The sequence below is a fragment of the Brassica rapa genome, chromosome A01, assembly GCF_000309985.2.
Source record: "Brassica rapa cultivar Chiifu-401-42 chromosome A01, CAAS_Brap_v3.01, whole genome shotgun sequence".
NCBI classification, from domain to species: Eukaryota; Viridiplantae; Streptophyta; class Magnoliopsida; order Brassicales; family Brassicaceae; genus Brassica; species Brassica rapa.
In genome coordinates this window covers 7,522,815-7,543,975 of record NC_024795.2, presented here as the reverse complement: position 1 = coordinate 7,543,975, position 21,161 = coordinate 7,522,815, and the positions used below count along the sequence as shown (strand labels likewise).

The 21,161-nt window shown below is 33.7% G+C and overlaps 2 protein-coding genes and 1 non-coding gene across 3 annotated transcripts; 1 reads left to right on the top strand and 2 right to left on the bottom strand.

Moving 5' to 3' along the window:
• The first annotated feature begins 271 nt into the window (after positions 1-271).
• On the top strand, positions 272-3,176 carry LOC103861213 (endoglucanase 20). The gene is made up of 8 exons (XM_009138920.3): positions 272-523; positions 629-841; positions 1,190-1,390; positions 1,516-1,593; positions 1,766-1,918; positions 2,019-2,127; positions 2,233-2,399; positions 2,484-3,176. The coding sequence occupies exons 1-8, from the start codon at positions 332-334 to the stop codon at positions 2,811-2,813; spliced, it is 1,443 nt and encodes a 480-aa protein (XP_009137168.1). The 5' UTR covers positions 272-331; the 3' UTR covers positions 2,814-3,176.
• A 3,155-nt stretch (positions 3,177-6,331) lies between these two features.
• Positions 6,332-9,760, bottom strand: LOC103861203 (probable WRKY transcription factor 29). The gene is made up of 3 exons (XM_009138909.2): positions 7,487-9,760; positions 7,144-7,260; positions 6,332-6,932 (listed from the first exon to the last, which is right to left on the bottom strand). The coding sequence occupies exons 1-3, from the start codon at positions 7,819-7,821 to the stop codon at positions 6,494-6,496; spliced, it is 891 nt and encodes a 296-aa protein (XP_009137157.1). The 5' UTR covers positions 7,822-9,760; the 3' UTR covers positions 6,332-6,493.
• Positions 9,761-15,263: 5,503 nt separating this feature from the next.
• On the bottom strand, positions 15,264-15,370 carry LOC117129087. The gene has a single exon (XR_004452658.1). It is a non-coding gene; the product is annotated as a small nucleolar RNA R71 (small nucleolar RNA).
• Between the last annotated feature and the right edge of the window lie 5,791 nt (positions 15,371-21,161).

Below are 21,161 nucleotides of genomic sequence, written 5' to 3'. Positions count from 1 at the left end.
TAATGTCAACAATAACAACTTGCTATATTGAAACCTTTTTATTGTGATTCCGTATTCATTGAAATTTAATTCTTGTTGGTAATTTGTCTGCACTGTTTCTTATTTACAACAGTAAAATCAATGTAACCAGATGTTTATAAGAAAAAAAAAACAGTGCATCCAATTAACCTAAAATTACGTGAAAACAGATAATGTTTATACGTACGCAACTTTAATTGCATGGGACATCTATCTATAAATACGCTCATGAACCATTTCATGCAAAGTTAAAATACAGCAAAATCCATCACAAAGAAAGAAACATTTCCAAAAGGCAGTTATAGTGACAATAATGGGCAAGCTCTTGGTGATAATGCTAGTTTGTATTTTCATGGCTTTCCAAAGCTTGGAAGCTCTTGATTATGGAGATGCACTAAACAAGTCCATTTTGTTCTTTGAAGGCCAACGATCCGGTAAACTACCGGTGAACCAACGTGTTACATGGCGAGCCGATTCTGCCCTCTCCGACGGTAAACCGGATAATGTAAATCTTATTCCATTAATAATTTAGCATTGTGTTTTCTCTTAACCAATTTTCGTGTGGTTAATTTTAATCGTTAGAAATTGAAATTCTGCTTTCATCTTCCAGGTGAATTTGATTGGAGGGTACTACGATGCCGGTGACAATGTAAAATTTGTGTGGCCAATGTCATTTACCACAACCTTATTAAGTTGGGCCGCCATTGAATACCAAAATGAAATTTCATCCCTAAACCAACTCAGTTATCTTCGCTCTTCTATCAAATGGGCAACCGATTTTATCATCCTTGCTCATGCTTCCCCCACCACTCTATATACACAGGTAAATCCATTTTTATAGCTCGAAATCAAAAGTAATCGTATGATCATAACCACTATTCTCGTTAGATATGTGCCGGCAAGTATAGAAAACCCATTGGTGTTTCTTGTGTTTTGATTTTACGTTTTCATGATACTCTGCTTATTCTTCCCTCCCAAACATCTGTTTTTGAGGTGTGTGTTGCTTTTTGGAGGTTTCCGTTTTATGTTGCTGTACCCTCTCAGTTTGAATATAATCAGCGTAAAGAAGGCTAGAAAACCCCAAGATTAATTTTATTACCTATGTCAACACTTAGTTCATTATGGTTGCTTAAGTTCTTAAAAATGTTTTTTTTTATAATGATCATAAAAGGTAGGAGATGGAAATTCAGATCATAGTTGCTGGGAGAGACCAGAAGATATGGACACAGCCAGAACTCTCTACAAGATAAATTCTTCTTCCCCTGGCTCTGAAGCGGCCGGTGAAGCCGCAGCCGCGCTTTCCTCTGCAGCACTTGTTTTCAAAACGGTCGACTCTAATTATTCATCCAAGCTACTAAGCCATGCAAAATCCGTGAGTATACTATATATAGAAATTGAATCCGAAATAGCTTATGGTCCTAGCGTAATCATGAGATGTATTAGATTTTGGACATGGTTAGTTATTTGGTTTAACGTTTGACTTGACTATTTCTGCAGCTATTTGAATTTGCTGATCAGTACAGAGGCTCTTATCAAGCCTCATGCCCTTTCTACTGCTCATACTCAGGCTACCAGGTAATTAACGGAAGTCATAGAACCAAACCGATCGATACACTTAGATATAACGAGTTATCTCAAATTAACAAGTTTTAAATAATATATGAATGTTTCCATGCTATATAAATGAATACTCTTTTTCAATGATATAACAATATACTTCATTTTTCAAAATATTTTTTGGTAAAAGGACGAGTTATTGTGGGCTGCGGCTTGGCTATACAAAGCAACAGGAGAAAATAAATACATAAGTTATGTAATAAGCAATCAAGATTGGAGCCAAGCCGTGAATGAATTCAGCTGGGACAATAAGTTTGCCGGAGCTCAGGCTTTACTCGCATCGGTTAGTATATACTATATATAAACCAAGCTCGTTAAATTCTGTAACCAGATATATTAGATTGAATTTAATGAATCTTTTCCTGTCCATTTATTTTCTTAAGGAGTTTTACAAAGGGAAAAATGACTTGGGAAAATTTAAGAATGATGTTGAGTCATTCGTATGTGCATTGATGCCAGGAAGTAGCTCTCAACAAATTGAACCAACTCCTGGTAACATTACCGGTTTTAGATAACCAGTAAAATGGTTTGATTTTTTTTCTTTCGGTTAATGTTATAGTTTTACGATTATGTTTGTGTGTACTTTTGGTTATTTAGGTGGCCTTTTGTTTACTAGAGACAGCAGCAACCTACAATATGTAACAACGGCAATAACGGTTTTGTTCCATTACTCAAAAACTATAACACAAGCCCGGATTGGTTCAATACAGTGCGGATCAACCCAGTTCACGGTATCTCAAATTCAGAATTTCGCTAAATCGCAGGTAATAGACAACAAGTTACACTCCTAAACTCCAAGGCCAGTTCTACATCATTCATGTTTGTTAACCGGCCGGTTTACTTTTTAGGTGGATTACATCCTTGGAAACAATCCAATGAAAATGTCTTACATGGTCGGATACGGGAACAAGTACCCAACACAGCCACATCATAGAGGCTCATCTTTACCGTCAATCAAATCTAAACCGGAGAAAATCGACTGCAATGGAGGATATTCATACTACAATTCTGATCAACCAAACCCGAATGTCCATACGGGTGCAATTGTGGGCGGACCGGATTCATCAGACCAGTTTAGCGACGAAAGATCAGACTACTCGCATGCAGAGCCCACAACTTACATCAACGCCGCCTTTATTGGACCTGTAGCTGCTCTGATTGGCCTGAATTCCAACTAGAGCACCGGGATCAATTCTACCGGACAATTAGCAAAGAAAATTATTATACATCAACAGCTATTAAACTACAAATTTGAATAATTAACCAGGGAATATACCATTTGCTTCAAGGAATATTCCATTTACTTAATTAAAATGAAAAGTATATACTATGTGTTCCATCTTTTTCGATGCTGACCAATATGTTTGATGATGATAATATTGAATGTTCAATAAAATGTTTCACGCTAACTGAAAGTATTGAGAAGTCTAATCATATTAGTAGCTAAGTTAACGAAAGTGTCAATGTCAATTACCTTATATCAATACTATTAAAAAAAGAGAAATACACTTGGAAAATAACCTTATATTCATGTGGTATATTACATAAAATACCACTACTTTAAACTTCAAATTTAAACTCTCATTAATGACAATTTGGCCATTTGACAAAATCTTATAAATGTACATTTATTCCAGCTATTACGTCGTATCCCTTATATATTAATTGAGAAACATTACAACCTTTAAGTATAGCCACGTGTCATCACCAGAATAAAATCCAGAATCCTTAGCAAATATGTTGGTCCAATTAAGTATACATTATACTTTTCATTAAACTAATCATACAATTAATTAAAGTGTACAATTACTATTTTATTTTCTTTCCTTAAATAAAACCTACGGAATTACCAAATATGACTAATATATATATGATAATTAATGATTCTAATAATAAAGATTTGATAGCAATTTATATCTCATCCATTGTTTTTGTTTAATTTTATATTATTAAAATAAATTAAACAATCAAATTAGCTATGAAATTAAAATATAGATTTTTTTCGTATATGTTATATTTTGAATTTTTAAAAATGAAAAAATTACTAAAACTGTTAAAATTATTATGTTAAAAATTAATGATCAATGGTTTAACATCCCCTATATATTAATAGAGAAACATTTAAAAAGTTTAGAACATGTAGTTTGTACTAATTAAAAAAGTGTCATGATGAGTTGTCACGTAACTTGAATGCAAATAACTAAAATGACACAAAAATGAGAAAAATATTGAAGATATATAGTATTGACAAGTGAACGTAAACTTCTCATAACCATAATTAATTTTTAAATTGCTAAATCATGATATAAAACGGAGCTGACATAGTTTCATTGTAACCAAATAGGCATGAGATTCTTCGGCTTAAACGTTAGGTTTTTATGTGATAAATAATTTTTTGACTTAAAATATTTTTAAAAATGGGACCAGTTCATTAGTAAACAAATTATGTAGTTAACAAAAAAAAGTTTTAAAATTTTTTTTAAGGGCCAAATATTAATTCGATCAATAATATAAATTTATTTTTCATACGATATTTATTAAATAATTTTCATATAAATTTACCCCGCGCAAGGCGCAGGTCTTATCCTAGTATAGACTAAAATTTATTCACAGCTATCATCGGCCTAACCGGATATATACAATATAATATACGTCTATATCAATACTATTAAAAGAGAAGTACACTTGAAAAAAAAATTTATGTTCATGTATTATAGAAAATAATTTTATGTTCATGTGTTATCCCCTATATATTAAAAGAGAAGCATTACAACATATTTTTGTAGCCACATGTCATCACCATAATCATTCTTAGAATTCTTAGAAAAATATGTTGATCTATATAAATATATAATAAGTTTTTTATTAAACTAACCATAAATTAATCATAAATGTTCTTTATTATTTCCTTAAATAAAAATCACGGAATTACCTAATGTGGCTAAAGTATATATGACAATTAATGATTTTGAATAATAAAGATTTGATAAAAATTAGTATATTCTCTACCATTTTTTTTAAACTTTAACTTATTAAAATAAATTAAACAACTACATTAACTATATAATAAAATTTTAGATTTTTTCCTATATGTTATATTTTGAATTTTTAAAAACAAATATTAATGACTAAAGTTATTAAAAATCTCACATAGAAATTTTTGTGATCCATGATTTAAAATTTATGTTATAACAAGATACAAATGATTACGAAATTACATAAGTAGGAAGTCTCATTTAATAAATATTATATATATGTATATTAATAGTTTAAAAAATAAATTATATACCATATAAAATACATAAGTATTTTAATTTCGAATTTGTTTTGAATTTTTTTGATAAACATTTTGAACAATTATTGACAACTTAATATTTAGATTTTAAACTTTGCATTGAATGTTTTTAAAATTATAAATTACTAAAAGTATTAAACATCCCACAAATTTTTTACTGTTATTATTGATTTAATTTTTTTTATAAATAAATACAAATGATCAAAAATAATATGAGTATAAAATATTTTTTAACAGATGTCAATATTTAAAATGTACTATATATCTATGTTAATATCATTTAAGCTTAATTTTATGCCATATAAAATAGAAAAAATGTTTGGCTGGATTAATAAAATCTATTTAAGTATTTGTACCAATTTAATTATATACGTAATAGTTACTAAATTGTTAATTATTCAATATATATTTATTATTTTATAATATGTAAAAAATATATAATACTTAAAAATAATGTATATATAATATTCATTCCGCGCAAGGCGCAGGTCTTGACCTAGTACTATATAAAATGCCACTACTTTAAATTCAAATTTAAACTCTCATTAGCGGCAATTTGGCCATTTGACAAAACTTTATAAACGTACATTTAGTCCATCTATTGCATCGTGTATATATAGACTAAAATTTATTCACAGCTATGATCGGCCTGGCCAAACATATACAATATACGCTATAGACTAATTATTTTCCAAGTAGATTTGGAAATCTTAAACTACACACCTAGACAACAATCCAAACATTTAAAGAAATGTTAACCACATTTAAGAACTATGATTTGTGTTTCTTCAATCTAAACACAGCGATGATCTTCAACCTCGACAAAAAACGGTTTTACGTATTCGAATCATAAGCATCTCTAAAATTACATCAAACCATACATTCAATTCAATACCCTTCCAACAATCACACATATACTAGCTTTATGATCGTTTTTCTAAAATCATGTGATATCTTACTTATTATCCTTTACAAATCTCAACTACAATTTAATATTTGTGATTTAGCTTTTCTTAAAAATCTGGTTTTTACGTGATAGATACCCTAGAAGTCGAGTATGTGTTGAACTTAATTTAAATAAGTGCAGAAGATAATCTTAGCGTGTATCTATAAATAAGTTCAACACATACTCGACTTATATATGCACTTCTAAACAGAGTCAAAATGTCTTCAAATAAGAGTTTCTCATTACTCAAACATGTCAAGCCATTTGAACGTGGTTGATTAACCTTTGTTGATTTCTAATGTATGGGGAAAGTTCTTCACGAACCATATTTACAGCTGAAAACCAAATATGGCGCCAAGTAGATTACTAGATTGATATTAAGTTAACCGTCCCACAAATATATTTGTAACTGAATTCTTTAAAAATAAACTTATTGTCTTGGCTTTTGTATGACGGGAAAGAAAAAACGTATAGGATTTTATTTGATTAAATTTACAGGTTAAGGTGGAAACAAGATGAAAACTACGAAACTTTAGTATCCTAGAGACTTGACATTAAATGCATTTTCTGAACGGCTGCAATGCAACTACAATATAAGTTTGAATATATAACGTTCTCTAGTAATCCCATAAGTACCCATTGATGAACTCTGGGCTATTCAATATTTCATCGAAACCACTCGGAATATGTCCCGTATCCGACGACAAATCCGTTGGTAAACTCTTACTCGTGCCCTCGATTTCTCCGGTTGTTAGGTAGGTACTCATTTCTGCAACCTCCGTGGCTTGAACCACAACAGACGATTCATCACCGGATGTGATCACGGGGTTACTTGTAGGAGAAGAAACCACTTGCTTGCCTGATTTTTTGGTTATGCACGGTTTAGGTTTGGAAGATTTTGCTCTGGTTGTACCAGCTAATGAGTTTCTTCGGGTTGGTATCTCGTGATCGTGCTCATTCGTGTATGTTATGGTGAACTTTTCCGGTTTCTGAGGATTTCTTTCGACTTGTTTTCTTGCTAAACATCCCTTTGAGCTGCTGCACCTGTAATAACTCCTGAAGAAAACAAAACACAAATTGAGAGATTAGGTAGCACTCGTTATCGGAGTCTGACTTCAGATTTTGAAAACCTTAAACAATTTAGTACGAATTTTAACAAAATTTACAATTTGAGGGTCTAGTTCATTTGATTATTTTCAGGACCGGCGATGTTATGTTTGATTAAGATAATGTATAGGATCAAACTAAACCGGGATTGGATTAAGACCTTGGGTATGGAGATCCTTTGATGGGTTTCTGCCCGTATTTACGCCATGCCCATGCGTCCGACAGCAGATTCTCTTCATTCACTTGCTCAACAACTCTCTTCTGTTGGTTCTTCTTGCTGTCCAAATTTAAAATCATATTATATTTTTTATTTAATTCAACTAGGATCATATATTCATGAGACTTTAAATTCAAAATCAAGTTGGAGATAAAAAAAACATTTTGGTAAATATGTATACAACTATTTTTTACTTATAATCGTAAGACGACTTAAAAAAAATTATACGTTATTTTGAATAATCTTGATATTTTCAGCATTTTCAAGAAGTTCAACTATAACCGACCTCTTCCATGATTCAGGGATTCGGATGCGGTTAACCCTTGATCCGCTCGCTAGAAGACAACCATGTGTGCGTTGTTTCTTATCATCTCGGAAACATCTTGAATCTTCCGGAACAGAGACGGAGTTCGTGAGGGTTTGTGTGGAGCTAGGGTAAAAGGGCTTGTATAGTACACCGAGTTCGTCTAAACCGATTTTCTCCGCCTCCTGTTCGTATAAACTAGCTGTCTCAATCGGAAGACAAAACGAAGGTGAAAATTCATCGGAGCTTTTGCCGGAAAATACATCAGAGGAGCTAGAGTAGCCTATGACTACTGCTTTCAGGTCTCCTTCGTCCATAGAAGCACTTGACCCATATATCTCTCTCTCTCTTTTCGAGATTTTGTTTCCTCTTTTATCGTTGACAAGTATATGACGAGAAATGTCTTTTGAGCAACGTCGGTTTATATACAAGTAGATTGTTTGTAGTATATTTTTATTTTTATTTTTTTCGTTTTCCCATGTAAACCCGTTTAGTCATTTAACTTTTAAAATTTTTGTTGAGTAGAATTTTGAAAAAGTCAATTCGTAGCCAAACGTAAGTCCAGGTTACCTTAGGTTGACGTAACGAGCAGCTGGGTGAAGCTAAATAGTACTCCAATTAGCTAGCTTCTTGCAACTAGGAAGAAATTTTCATCCCCCTCTTGACCAACTTGATGGTCTGTGGATTACACACACTATTTGCTGCGTCTCCATTCAATATTTGCCAATATCTAAATTGAAATATTATGTTAAATCACTTTAGCATTTATATGATAAACTTACTTATTAAACAAGAAAATTAACTAACATAATCTGTATAACCTACAATTCTAATTGAGTTTTAATATTTGTGTTGATGTAAAATTTAAAATAATATTAACCCAAAATACCAATAGCTACATAGCTTACAGAGAAGTTATCATAACTCTCCGAAGTGAAACCTTACAAAGCGTTCTCAGAAAAAAAAATTAAAAATTAAAAATTAAAAATAATATTGGAAGGCAACAATCAGAACATAGATAAGTACTGCCAGCTCGTCGAGCTGGGATAGTAACTTTTTTTTTTGATAAAAAAGTGGGATAGTAACTTGGTGGCTGGTGCATGATTTCTTTTCTTTTATTTTTTTTTTTATCTCAAACAGGCTTAATACAACTTACTATGATGTTTTAGACCATCATTAACGGGGAACCTTATTAGGTTTCTTAGGCAAAAAGGTGATTAAAATTAAATCAGAAAAAAAGAATCTGATATGCTTTCGCCTATATTCTTATTTCCAATTAACAAACTCTCTGGATTGTTTTAATCAGTTATAGTGTATGATATTTAGAATGTGAATGAAGCAGTTTATTGAATATGAATGTATGATAAGACAAAGAAAGCATTCAATACTTAGCAAAAAAAGAAAGCATTGAACGCACAGTACTATTTTTTATGGCTGTATAGTTTATAGTGATGACATAGTGCATATTATCAATGTACATAAAACAAATACTTTTCATGTTAAGTTAAATTAGCCTTATCGTCGTCAGTGACACTAGAATAAATATACAAAATTTTGCTTAACGATAATTATACCCTTCTATTATATACCAAACTTATTATATATTTTATTATCACGATTATATATATAACCAATCATAATAACACTGTTGATTTGTGTTAATACCTCCCACGAAATATATATACGAATCTTCAACAGTCATATATATAGTTTCAATATATATATATACGAATTTCAATATTACTTGGTGATGTGAATATTCCATCATCTATATATATACTCTATATACTTTATTTGTATGTCGACATGGTATATGAAACAATGACAATTGACAATATCATGAATACAATATAATAATATTGATGATCTCACCAGAAAAAAATGAAAAAGAATAAAAATATAACCGGTTCGTTTGAATTCTTCGTTTAACGTGTGAAATACGCATAAGTGATTTAACAAAAAGAAACATACGTTCAGTTTATGTAATATGAAGTCACCTATGTGTCCTCCATTATGGATAGTTCATGTTCATATACATATACAGTAGAACCACTACAAATTAATAATGTTGAAATTTTAAAATTTTATTAATTTATAGAGATATTAATTTATAAAAAAATTATTTATATTTCTTATTTTAAGATATATTTATTCTAAAATAAGAAAAATATTTGATTATAGTGTATAGATATTAATTGTTATTTTTTTAATTTGACATTTATATTTATTTTATTTTATTATCTGATGTATATAATATACATTGCATAGAACTTAAATATGGTTTTAGATATAATATTATTAAATTTCATCAAAACTACATTAAGTATTAAGAAAATATAAAAATAATTTCATTATGAGTAAAAACAACAATATAATAATAGGTTTTTACTTATATAAAATATGTATACATATAAATTTATAATTGATATGGAACCATATATATACATAGAATTTTTTTAAAAAATATTATCTTATTATTTTATCGATTTGTGTTAAATTTTGAACGAGTCCAAGTTGGGACCAGTGAAATTTATTAATTTATAAAATTATTAATTTATCGAGTATTAATTTATAGAAGATCTACTGTATGTATATTTAGTTAATAGTAATACAAATGGGGTTTCACACAAACATGGATTAGAATCATTAGATCAGCATCAATTTTTTTTTTGAAAGCTATCAACACCTATATGTTTTCATCGATGTTTAGCGTTAGGGTAAGATTTGTGTCATGTGGATGTGGTTCCTGGTTAGGTCATTCTTTTTTTTTTTTGTAACACGGTTAGGTCACTCTTATAAAACGTATTTTTTATCGTAATTCATTTCCAATATTATATATATATATATTAATAGAAGAAATGTTAATTGTCAAATCAGATATATCATATGTTACCAAAGATTTATAAATATCGAAATTGATTTAGAATTTTAATATGGATATATACCAAACTAAAGAACATGTGATGCATATCGTTTGTATATATATGTATGCTTGTGTTACAACCCCCTATATACTTTGAGTGCTATGATATCTAATGATATTATATACCATCAAATATAATGTATAATAATGTGATGCCTGGTGAATATATTTTCTGTGATAGGCAAATATTTAATAAAATTATAAAATATTGTAGTACTCACAACATGATTGCCGATTCGTTTTCAAATGAATTTGATCTTATACAAGCTACTTGCGAATTATATTCGTGACATCATTGGTAAGGTTCCCCTTGAAGTTCAAGGCTTGAACTAGCTACTTTGTATATATTTAGCGGTCCCGTATACGTATATAAACAACTATTGTTGTAACTAAATGGTAGTTTTAGAGTAATATTTTACTCTACTTTAAAGTTATTCAAAGTTCAGTTGGAATTTTGCCAAATTATGTAGAGTATTATAATTTGCTAGTTACTCTAGTTTCTGTATAAATGAAAAAAAAATGACATCATGCATACTTACATTGTTTTGATTATCTATTCTTGTACATTTTGATAATTTAGACTAGCATTTAAATTTGTTTAGGTTACACTGCATTGCATTTGTGTGTTATCAGGTGTAGGAGATATCATTTGGTGAGTTTGGAGAATTTGGAACTTAATTTAAAGAAAAAGAAGTGATTTTGGTCGAGAAACGAAATAGAACAACCCAAGAGTCTCAGCGGTTTAATGCCTTCACAACGGCCTAAAGACCATGCCACAAAGCCGCCGTGAATCTCAGAGGACAGCACCTCATCTCGGCCAAGATTGGAGCGGCTTGTTGCAGCGATGTGTGATGGCCGAGAAAATATCTGTGAATCTATGCGTGACTTCACTTGGCTTGGTGCAGCGGTTATGGAGACCGCGGCTAATAAATCATCAAGACCCTCAGGATGAAGTGTTTCAGCGACCTATGTCCCATCGGCCAAATGACACGTCAAAACCCAGCTGCGATACTTAGAAAAATATGCACTTTTCTTTTTACCAATTTTTACCCAAAATATCTTGGGTCAGCCTATGCTTATTGGGTCGATCCAACTCGTTTTTAGACCACCATAACACTCTTTAAATCTAATTTTTTTAGATCTTATCTCATTTTCTCCCAAGACTTTGTCTAATCATGATCATTTAATAAAGTACTTCATCTTATATTTGTGTTTCTCTTGCTCGTTAACATGATTAGACTTAATCTTTACAAGGGTTTAAGGCTTCTCATGGAGATTAGTGAGATTGTGATTCATGGGTTAGGTGGATTAGGATGATTATGTGGATATTTAGGATTTTTTTTGCTTGATTAACATTGTTCTATACTTGCTAAGACCATCTCCAATGTATTTTTCTATTTTTTTTCCTCTAAAATAGGAAAACTCTATAATAGAGATGAATTTGTCTCCAATTATTCCTCTATTTCTTCATCTAAAAAGGAATATTCATGATATATTATTTTCTAATTTTACAAATAGTACCTTTTATTTGTGAAAGTTGAAAACCAACTCAATTTAGTTTAACATTCATAAAATTATGATATTATTTACAATGAATATTTTTATAGAAAATATTATCTAAATAAAAGTATGATTATATATTTATATAAACAATATATTTTCACTAAAAATATTTATTTTAGTTATAATTGTTAAAGTAAAAAGTTAAAAGATCATTTTGTGAATTAAAAATATGCCTCTATTATAGAGGAATGTTATTTCTTCCTCTAAATATAGAGGTGAAAATAGCAATTTCTATTTTAGAGGAAGAAATAGAGTAGGATTGGAGTGATTTTATCTCTACATACTATTATAGATGCAAATATAGAGATGTGTTGGAGATGCTTAATGCTAGATTAGACTTGATCACTCTCATCTAGACCTTAAGTTATTTTATGTCCAGAAGGTGTTTGTTAAAATGCTTGAATGAACTTAATATTGCTTTAGTTCGAATAACCAAAGAGATTTGATGTTAGGATTGCTAGATGGTTAGTAGACTTGAACATAATGCATGCTTGAATGTGTTAGGCCAACGGAAGTTGATGTTTAATGCATGATTAGCATATGGATTATTATCACATAGTGGATTAATCTATTTGGATGAGATATAGACCTATAGATTTGTTGATTGTTTTGTTTGAACATCTCAGATTGAATATTAATCATCTTATATCAATTATCATTGCACATGGATGAATCCTTAGCATTTGATTAAAAGTTTAGTTCTTGCATTTATTTTTGATTGGATTTGAGATCATCTTGTTTTTATTTCTAGGAATTACTCCATTTTCTTTTCTCTTTCCACTACTTCACATTTTTGTACTCCATTTTTTTTCTCTTTTCACTATTTCACCTTTTTAATTTTATCTGCTTTTCACATTTTCATTTACTACAGTTTAATATCTTGTTTACTAATCAGATTCTATATGTATATGTTTCTTAAGCATGAAAAGATAAGTGATTGAACGTTTCAGTTTTATTTTTCTATAATTGGTCCTTATTTAAAATAAAAGGAGACACATCAAAAATAGGAAATATGATCAAAAAATTCATGATAAATTTTTTCCGTCAGTTTTTTTTTTCTGAAACTATTTTTGCCATCAGTTTCACCAACCAAAATAAATATTTGAGTGTTTTTTTCTTTAAAAGAAGAAAAAACTATTTGAGTTTGACATCACATTTTTAAATAGAAAAGAAAGTTTAAAATATTGATTTATGTTAGGAAACTCCCAAACAAACTATCGATTTAATTGTTTAAAAAGACTATCGATTTATGTTGAGGTAACATTCCAGACTTCGTAGGTATTATATAAAGTAGGAACTCTATTAAATGAGAATTCCAGATTTATAAATGATATATGGTGTTTTATACATCTTGTATATATGCTTTTCAATTGGTTTTCAAGTCTTTATCGAGTCTTCCTAGTCCTTTTCGAGTCATTACAGGTCTGGAGTTGCATTGGATGAGGATGGACCAGCTGGAACAAAAGAGGCAGAAAACAGTGCAATTTGGTGATTTTCACGCAGAACAGTCTTGATGACTGTTCCGGATAGCGGAGCAACCCGAGTGACTGTTCCGAGTGCCTGTTCCAGCGGCAGAGATTTTTAAGGAAACTACAACCTATTTCGGGATTTGCCCTAATCTCTCTATTTTCTCTCCCAGTCACCTGTGGCTTGGATATATCTTCTTTTTCTGTTTTTCCTTATCATTCTACGCTGTTTTTGAGACAAGGAACCAGACTTGAGCCTTTAGAGATTTGTGTTTTGATACTTTGTAAAGGGAGAAGGCTCCATCTCTCTCACCATAGAGAAGAATCCCCTGAACCCTTATTCTATTTTATCTACACATGTTTTATTCAGTCTCAGTCTCTGTGTTTTCTTGCTTCATGGCTGAGTAGTCAGCTTGATTAGTCTAGGGTGTTAGGGTGTTAGATCCGTGAGCTTGACATAAATAAGTTATAAATCGATTGTCTTCATTCACTCTTGTTCTTAAGGCTTGCATCAAGTTAACCACTTAGTGCCTGATTCTAGGTTTAATCTATTAATCAAAAGTGTTTTAGGTTGCCAGACATAACTTGAATGAACATTGCATCCCTAATCAGCGAAAGTAGATATTAGGGTGTTTTGTGAACAAATCGGACTTGATCTTAATGTTTGTCATCGCATCTCAGTCCAAACGACAGTTTAGGTACTGAGATCGATTGACAAAAGGTGAAGCACCTTGACAGTGGACTGATCTATCTTAAGTGATCCGAGTTCTAGACTGGTCTTTAATAGAACTTGAATAATTGTTTGGCTCACACTTGTTTAACACTGACCAAACCACCCTAGGCTAGCATTTTAATCATCTGAAATCTTTAATTACTCTTTTTACTTGCTTGTTACGAAATCAACTTTAAAACCCCCATATTGTTTTAGCTTGATATTGATCCCATAAAGATAAAGTGTAATAGTTGGTCTCTGTGGATTCGATCCTAAAGTGCTACATCGACATACCATTCGATTGTGGTAGTGTGCACATTAGGTTAATTGGTGTGCGTATACACGTAATATCAATTTGGCGCCGTTGCCGGGGACCTTCTTTTTATCTTTATTTTTCGGTTATTTATTTAGTCTAAGACCCCTAACTTGTCCTATCTTTTTTGTTTCAGCTAATTTTTCAGGTGCATGACCAGTTGACATACTCAGAGAAACGCACAAGGAGAGTTAGTTACATTTAGCAACCAGGAGCTAGCAAGGTTAGAAAGAACAAATCGTCAACAGCCAAGGCAAACCGACACCACTATGGGTGATCACGCCAATCAAGAGCAACTCACTGCTCAGTTGCAACAGATGCAACAACAGATGCTTCAGATGCAGCAGACCATCCAAGCTCAGCAGGATGCTGCTGAACAGGCTGCTGTTGCGCAGCAGGAACAGCAGGCACATACTGTTCCAATCGGGCAGAGAAACCTTCCGCGTAACATCCCTACTACGCGCTCTGCCATTGTTCCTCCACCCTGCACCAAGCAGGATTTTGAGATCAAGCCTGCTTTGATTGGTCTAGTACAGAGAAAGGTGTTCTCTGGTCTCTCTACAGAAATTCCAATGGAGCATATTGAGAGCTTCGAAAAAGTCTGCAGTTTCACTCGCGCGAATGGTGTTCCACCAGATTACATCAGGTGCATGTTATTCCCATTCTCTCTTGATGGAAAAGCTGCACGGTGGTTGAACTCTCTCCCTACCGGCTCTCTCACTTCATGGGAACAGGTCCGATCAGCGTTCCTCAGCCATTTCTACTCTAAGGCGAGAACAGCTGCATTGAGGAACAAGATCACCTCCTTCAGACAACTCACTGATGAGCCTTTCTGCGATGCATGGGAGCGCTTCAATGACTATCGCAGAGAATGTCCTCACCATGGATTTGATGATGATTACCTCCTGGACATTTTCTATGATGGAATGGACTGGAAATACCAAGATGCTCTAAACTCTGCGAGCAATGGAGACTTCATGACTCAAACCACTGATGGAGCGTTTAAGTTGATTGAGAACATGGCTGCTAGCTCAGCTAATAAGAAAGAGGAGAGTGATTGCTCCATGAAAGGGAACAGTTCTGACACCCAAAAAATAGATGAGCTGACTGCCAAGGTTGATCAGCTACTGAAAAACAACCAAGGGCACGTCTTCAGTATGGAGCAAGCTACGGCTTGGCATATTCAGAACCAGAACAAGCGACAACCGCAGAACAATCAGCAAGCTGTTCCAGCTAACGGGAACAATCAACCAGATGAGCTGAAGGGTCTGGGTATGATGATGGAACAACTGTTGCAGGGTCAGCAGGTTCAGGCCAAGGTGTGGAATCAGGTAACCACAGAAATGGATACCAGGATGGGCAACATGTTCACTGAGCTGAATACCAAGTATGACACTCTTGCGATCCACATAAGAAAGATCGATGTTCAGCTTGCTCAAACAGCTGAGAGTGTCAAGAGGCAACAAGAGACGCTCCCTGGAAAAACTGATAAAAATCCTAGGACTGAGCACTGTAATGCAATAGAGCAGCCGTTTGCTGAGACTGTTCTAGACGCAGAAGAGAACACAGAGCAGTCTGCTAGCTCTGGAGTGACTGGTCCTAGCGTACCTGCTGAGACTCCACCATCTCGAGTCTATGTTCCCAAGGTTCCCCATCCAATTCCACCTAGACATCTGATGGATCCCATTAGTGAAGAGCAACTGATAGGTTTTAACAAGATGGTGAGAAGGCTTCCCAAAGAACTTGCATTCGAAGATGCTCTGCGGATTCGTCCATTGCTCCAGTTCTTTAAAAACTGTAGAGAGACTCAAGAAGAGATCAAGGTCCTCTATACCAGAGCACTGTCTACACTAGCACTGAAGGTATTGCCTAAGGTTGATGATCCTGGAAAGTTTGTTTTCCCATGTTCCATCGCAGGAACAATCTTCAAGGACGCTCTTTGTGACTCTGGTTCTTGTGTGAATCTCATCTCAAAGGCTATTGAAGACGATTTGGGTATTGCTGATGTTGAGCCTTCTCAGCTGACCCTGACCTTTTCAAACTCTTCCAGAGCAGTCTCATATGGAACCATCCGCAGCCTTCATGTTCAAGTAGGGGAATACATTGTTCCTGCTGAGTTTCAAGTTGTTGAGATGAACAAGGATCATGAGATGCCTTTGATATTTGGAAGGACATTCATGGCTACTGTTGGAGCAACCATCGATATGTCCAACAAGAGAGTCTGCTTCTCCAACATCAACAAGAAAAATTTCTACAAGGATGTACCCACCAGATCTTCCTCATCACACGCCTCTTACATCTCAGTGTTTGATGTAGAAAATCTGAAGGTTGTTCCAGAGAAGGAGCATGGTGATAAGGGTGAGAGCAGGCTGTTCTCTCATGAAGATCCTAGCACTGATCCTACTAAATTCAGAGGGAATTCAAGGGTGAAACAGAAAGTCCAGAAGAAAAGGGTCAAGGGAGATCCTACTATGACTTTGATACCTCTCAAGTGTGATGAGAACTCCATTGAGTATGAGGTAAAGTGCAAGGGTACCTCTAAACCGTTCTCTAAATTCAGAGCTATTCTCACACATGAGCTGAAGGAGAAAGGGGAAGCTGCTGTGAAAGGGTTGCTGAGCAGAGTTTTGAAGCTGAACATGTCTGATTGTGGAGCTTGTTTTGGAACAGGCCCTCCTGCTCAACCCGACTGATCCCAGTCACCAAGTCAAGCTAGAGACTTAAACCAAGCGCTTGGTGGGAGGCAACCCACTGGTGAGTGTCATTAACATTAGGATTTTCTTTTTACTTATTTTTGTTTTTAGTTTGTTGAGTCTCAGGTCATAAATCAGAAAATCCGAGACCCTTGACTGGAGCAAGCAGCTGGCTGCTCTCATTCCAGAGCATCCTTTACCAGAGCAACCGCGTCTTGCTCTGTCAGGCTGCTCCGCGCCAGGTAAGTATCTCGAACAAAAAAAATGTTTATTCTTGATTTCATCTTCTCTCTGATTTATTTTGACACCAGGGACGCTGTAAAGTAAGTCTAGGGGAGGGTTTTCGTCGTTTACCAACTCGTTTCTTTCTTTTGTTTTTTCTTTTGGGTCAATTTGAGTCAGTTTTTATTGAGTCAGTCAAAAATTTGTGGGAATTAGGACTTTATTCCGTGTTGATCACTAACCACCTCGTGCTTTAGTTATCTTATTCAGAAACCTTAGCAGTGGCGAAAGACACACATGTGGACCTGGAACACCCTGACATATCTCACTTGATTCTCCAGAAGTTCTCAGCCGATCAGGTTACACTAGGTAGACTTAACTCCACCTTACTTGAACCTAATCTTAACTGAAATTCTTCTTGTTATGGGCATTAGATCAGGGAAACGAGAACACACTCAGGACTTCTTATCCTTTTTATCCATCTTGCTGATCCTGAGTGGCTAGTTCATCTTTAGCTAGTTCCCACCCTGCACCTTAGCCTTTATTCCACCTTCATGCATATGTTTTTCAGTGTTATGTGTGCAGATATGTGCAAAAAGGTCGGAGAGGAAATGATCAACGCAGCCTCCTACTCGTTACTGCTGCAGAAATTATGTCAGAAAGGAGAACAAGCAGATTAAGGGAGCAACCGCTCCATAACCAATGAACTGCGCAAGAGCAGGGGTGGAGAACCAGAATGGTCGCGAAATCAGAACCACCAGTGGCACTCATAATGATCATGTATTACCTCCTTCTTCGTCACATCACCATATAAGTCTTCAAAAAAAAAAACGAGATTAATGTGATGGAGAAGGGGAAGAAAGAAAAGAAACATGGAGCCACTGGAAAGGTCGAGCAAGAAGTTGGTACCAAGTATTGAAGAGTGTGTAGAGGAAAGTGGAAAGCAGAACAATCAGTTGCCTGTTCCGTCATCAGAACAGTCGCACCAGATATAGCAAAAACGAGTAGAGGCTGTGGACATCAATGGATATATCCTCTCTTGCCATTTTGTGTGATATCCTGCATCCTCTTCAATGAAATGGTAGTCCCTAAACACTCTTAACTCCACCATTAAATAGCCTGTTCCACACCTAGACCGTCTACCCTGAATGATGCCTGTGATGAGAAGCTCACGCTACTCTTAAATGAATGTAGGGAGTTCTGTCTCGATAGTGTTGCTTTTTCAGGTTTGAGATGAAGAGTATGGAGGTGATTTTTGAACAGCAGTCAGTGGGGTTCCGGTAAGGGTGTGTTGTCCTAGTTTTACTGCTTGTATGGTTCAGAGATTCGTGGTTAAAGTATGGTTGCTGAGAATAGGAGAGTTTCCACACTTTCAAATCTTTCTCCCTGTTCTTGATACTTGACATTGTTTGAGGACAAACAAGGATCTAAGTCTGGGGGAATTGATATATGGTGTTTTATACATCTTGTATATATGCTTTTCAATTGGTTTTCAAGTCTTTATCGAGTCTTCCTAGTCCTTTTCGAGTCATTACAGGTCTGGAGTTGCATTGGATGAGGATGGACCAGCTGGAACAAAAGAGGCAGAAAACAGTGCAATTTGGTGATTTTCACGCAGAACAGTCTTGATGACTGTTCCGGATAGCGGAGCAACCCGAGTGACTGTTCCGAGTGCCTGTTCCAGCGGCATAGATTTTTAAGGAAACTACAGCCTATTTCGGGATTTGCCCTAATCTCTCTATTTTCTCTCCCAGCCGCCTGTGGCTTGGATATATCTTCTTTTTCTGTTTTTCCTTATCATTCTACGCTGTTTTTGAGACACGGAACCAGACTTGAGCCTTTAGAGATTTGTGTTTTGATACTTTGTAAAAGGAGAAGGCTCCATCTCTCTCACCACCATGGAGAAGAATCCCCTGAACCCTTATTCTATTTTATCTACACATGTTTTATTCAGTCTCAGTCTCTGTGTTTTCTTGCTTCATGGCTGAGTAGTCAGCTTGCTTAGTCTAGAGTGTTAGGGTGTTAGATCCGTGAGCTTGACATAAATAAGTTATAAATCGATTGTCTTCATTCACTCTTGTTCTTAAGGCTTGCATCAAGTTAACCACTTAGTGCCTGATTTTAGGTTTAATCTATTAATCAAAAGTGTTATAGGTTGCTAGACATAACTTGAATGAGCATTGCATCCCTAATCAGCGAAAGTAGATATTAGGGTGTTTTGTGAACAGATCGGACTTGATCTTAATGTTTGTCATCGCATCTCAGTCCAAACGACAGTTTAGGTACTGAGATCGATTGACAAAAGGTGAAGCACCACGACAGTGGACTGATCTATCTTAAGTGATCCGAGTTCTAGACTGGTTTTTAATAGAACTTGAATAATTGTTTGGCTCACACTTGTTTAACACCTGACCAAACCACCCTAGCTAGCATTTTAATCATCTGAAATCTTTAATTACTCTTTTTACTTGCTTGTTACGAAATCAACTTTAAAACCCCCATATTGTTTTAGCTTGATATTGATCCCATAAAGATAAAGTGTAATAGTTGGTCTCTGTGGATTCGATCCTAAAGTGCTACATCGATATACCATTCGATTGTGGTAGTGTGCACATTAGGTTAATTGGTGTGCGTATACACGTAATATCAATAAACTATCCTTTAATAGGAACTCCAGATGCATACATGGAGTCTCTATTCTATTAAGTAGAGACTCCTGGTGTATACTTATTATATAAAGTAGGTATTATAAACATTTCAGACTCCAATTAGTAGAGATTTTATCAAGTATTATGTAATGTCGATCTATTGAGTAACTAAAGAGAAGTTATTGATAAGTGAATTATCATGAACTGTGAAAATTTTGAGATTTTATTGTTATTGGTTTTTGGATTTCAAAAATCTTAATAGATACTATTGTTATTGGTCTAAGAATTCTAAAATCCATTCAAATTTTTTGTTATTAAAATTAAACAAAGAAAAATTCCGTACAAGGCATGCTGAGTCGTGTACGTCCCAATGAACAAATTCTTTTGTTTTTATAATGTGTTGACGAGCTGACATTGACACTCTTTTTCAAGAAATCCTTCGTCACTCTGTTTTGGGTCGAATATAGCTGTATTGTTATTAATTATTTGATTGATTAAATACTAAAGCCAATAAAACTATTGTTATAATCTTATTAAGTTAAATAACTTTGGATTTGATGTGATATGTCTCCATACGCGTTTACGTGCCATTACTGAACTCATCATTCAATTATATATTGGTAAATCAAAATTGTATTGTTATTTTTGACTTAGGGCATTCAAGGTAAATCAAATTAGTATTTTTGTTAAAAACAATTAACTGATAATATGTATACAAATTTTTTTTTAAATGTTGCTACGAATTCAGAGCCTTGATTCTTAGAAAATTACGTAAGTTTCTTTTAGTTTTTGAAGGAAATGGCCAAGAGGCACTTCCAAACCATTAATACTATTTTAGTGTAATTTTAATATTAAAAATATTTTCTCTCTAACTATAACACCAAACTTCACACTAAAACTATTTTATAATATTATATATATATTTTTATTTATTTATTTTATTGTATATTTTATTAATAAAATAAGTAAATAGTATTTTAGTGTAGTAAATAGTGTTATAGTGTGGTAAATAGTATAACAACAATTTTGGTATGAAATTATAATATTATATTAAAATAGTGTAATTTTTGCAGTTCGGTTGAAAAATTATAGTGTAAAAATCACATGAAAATAGAGT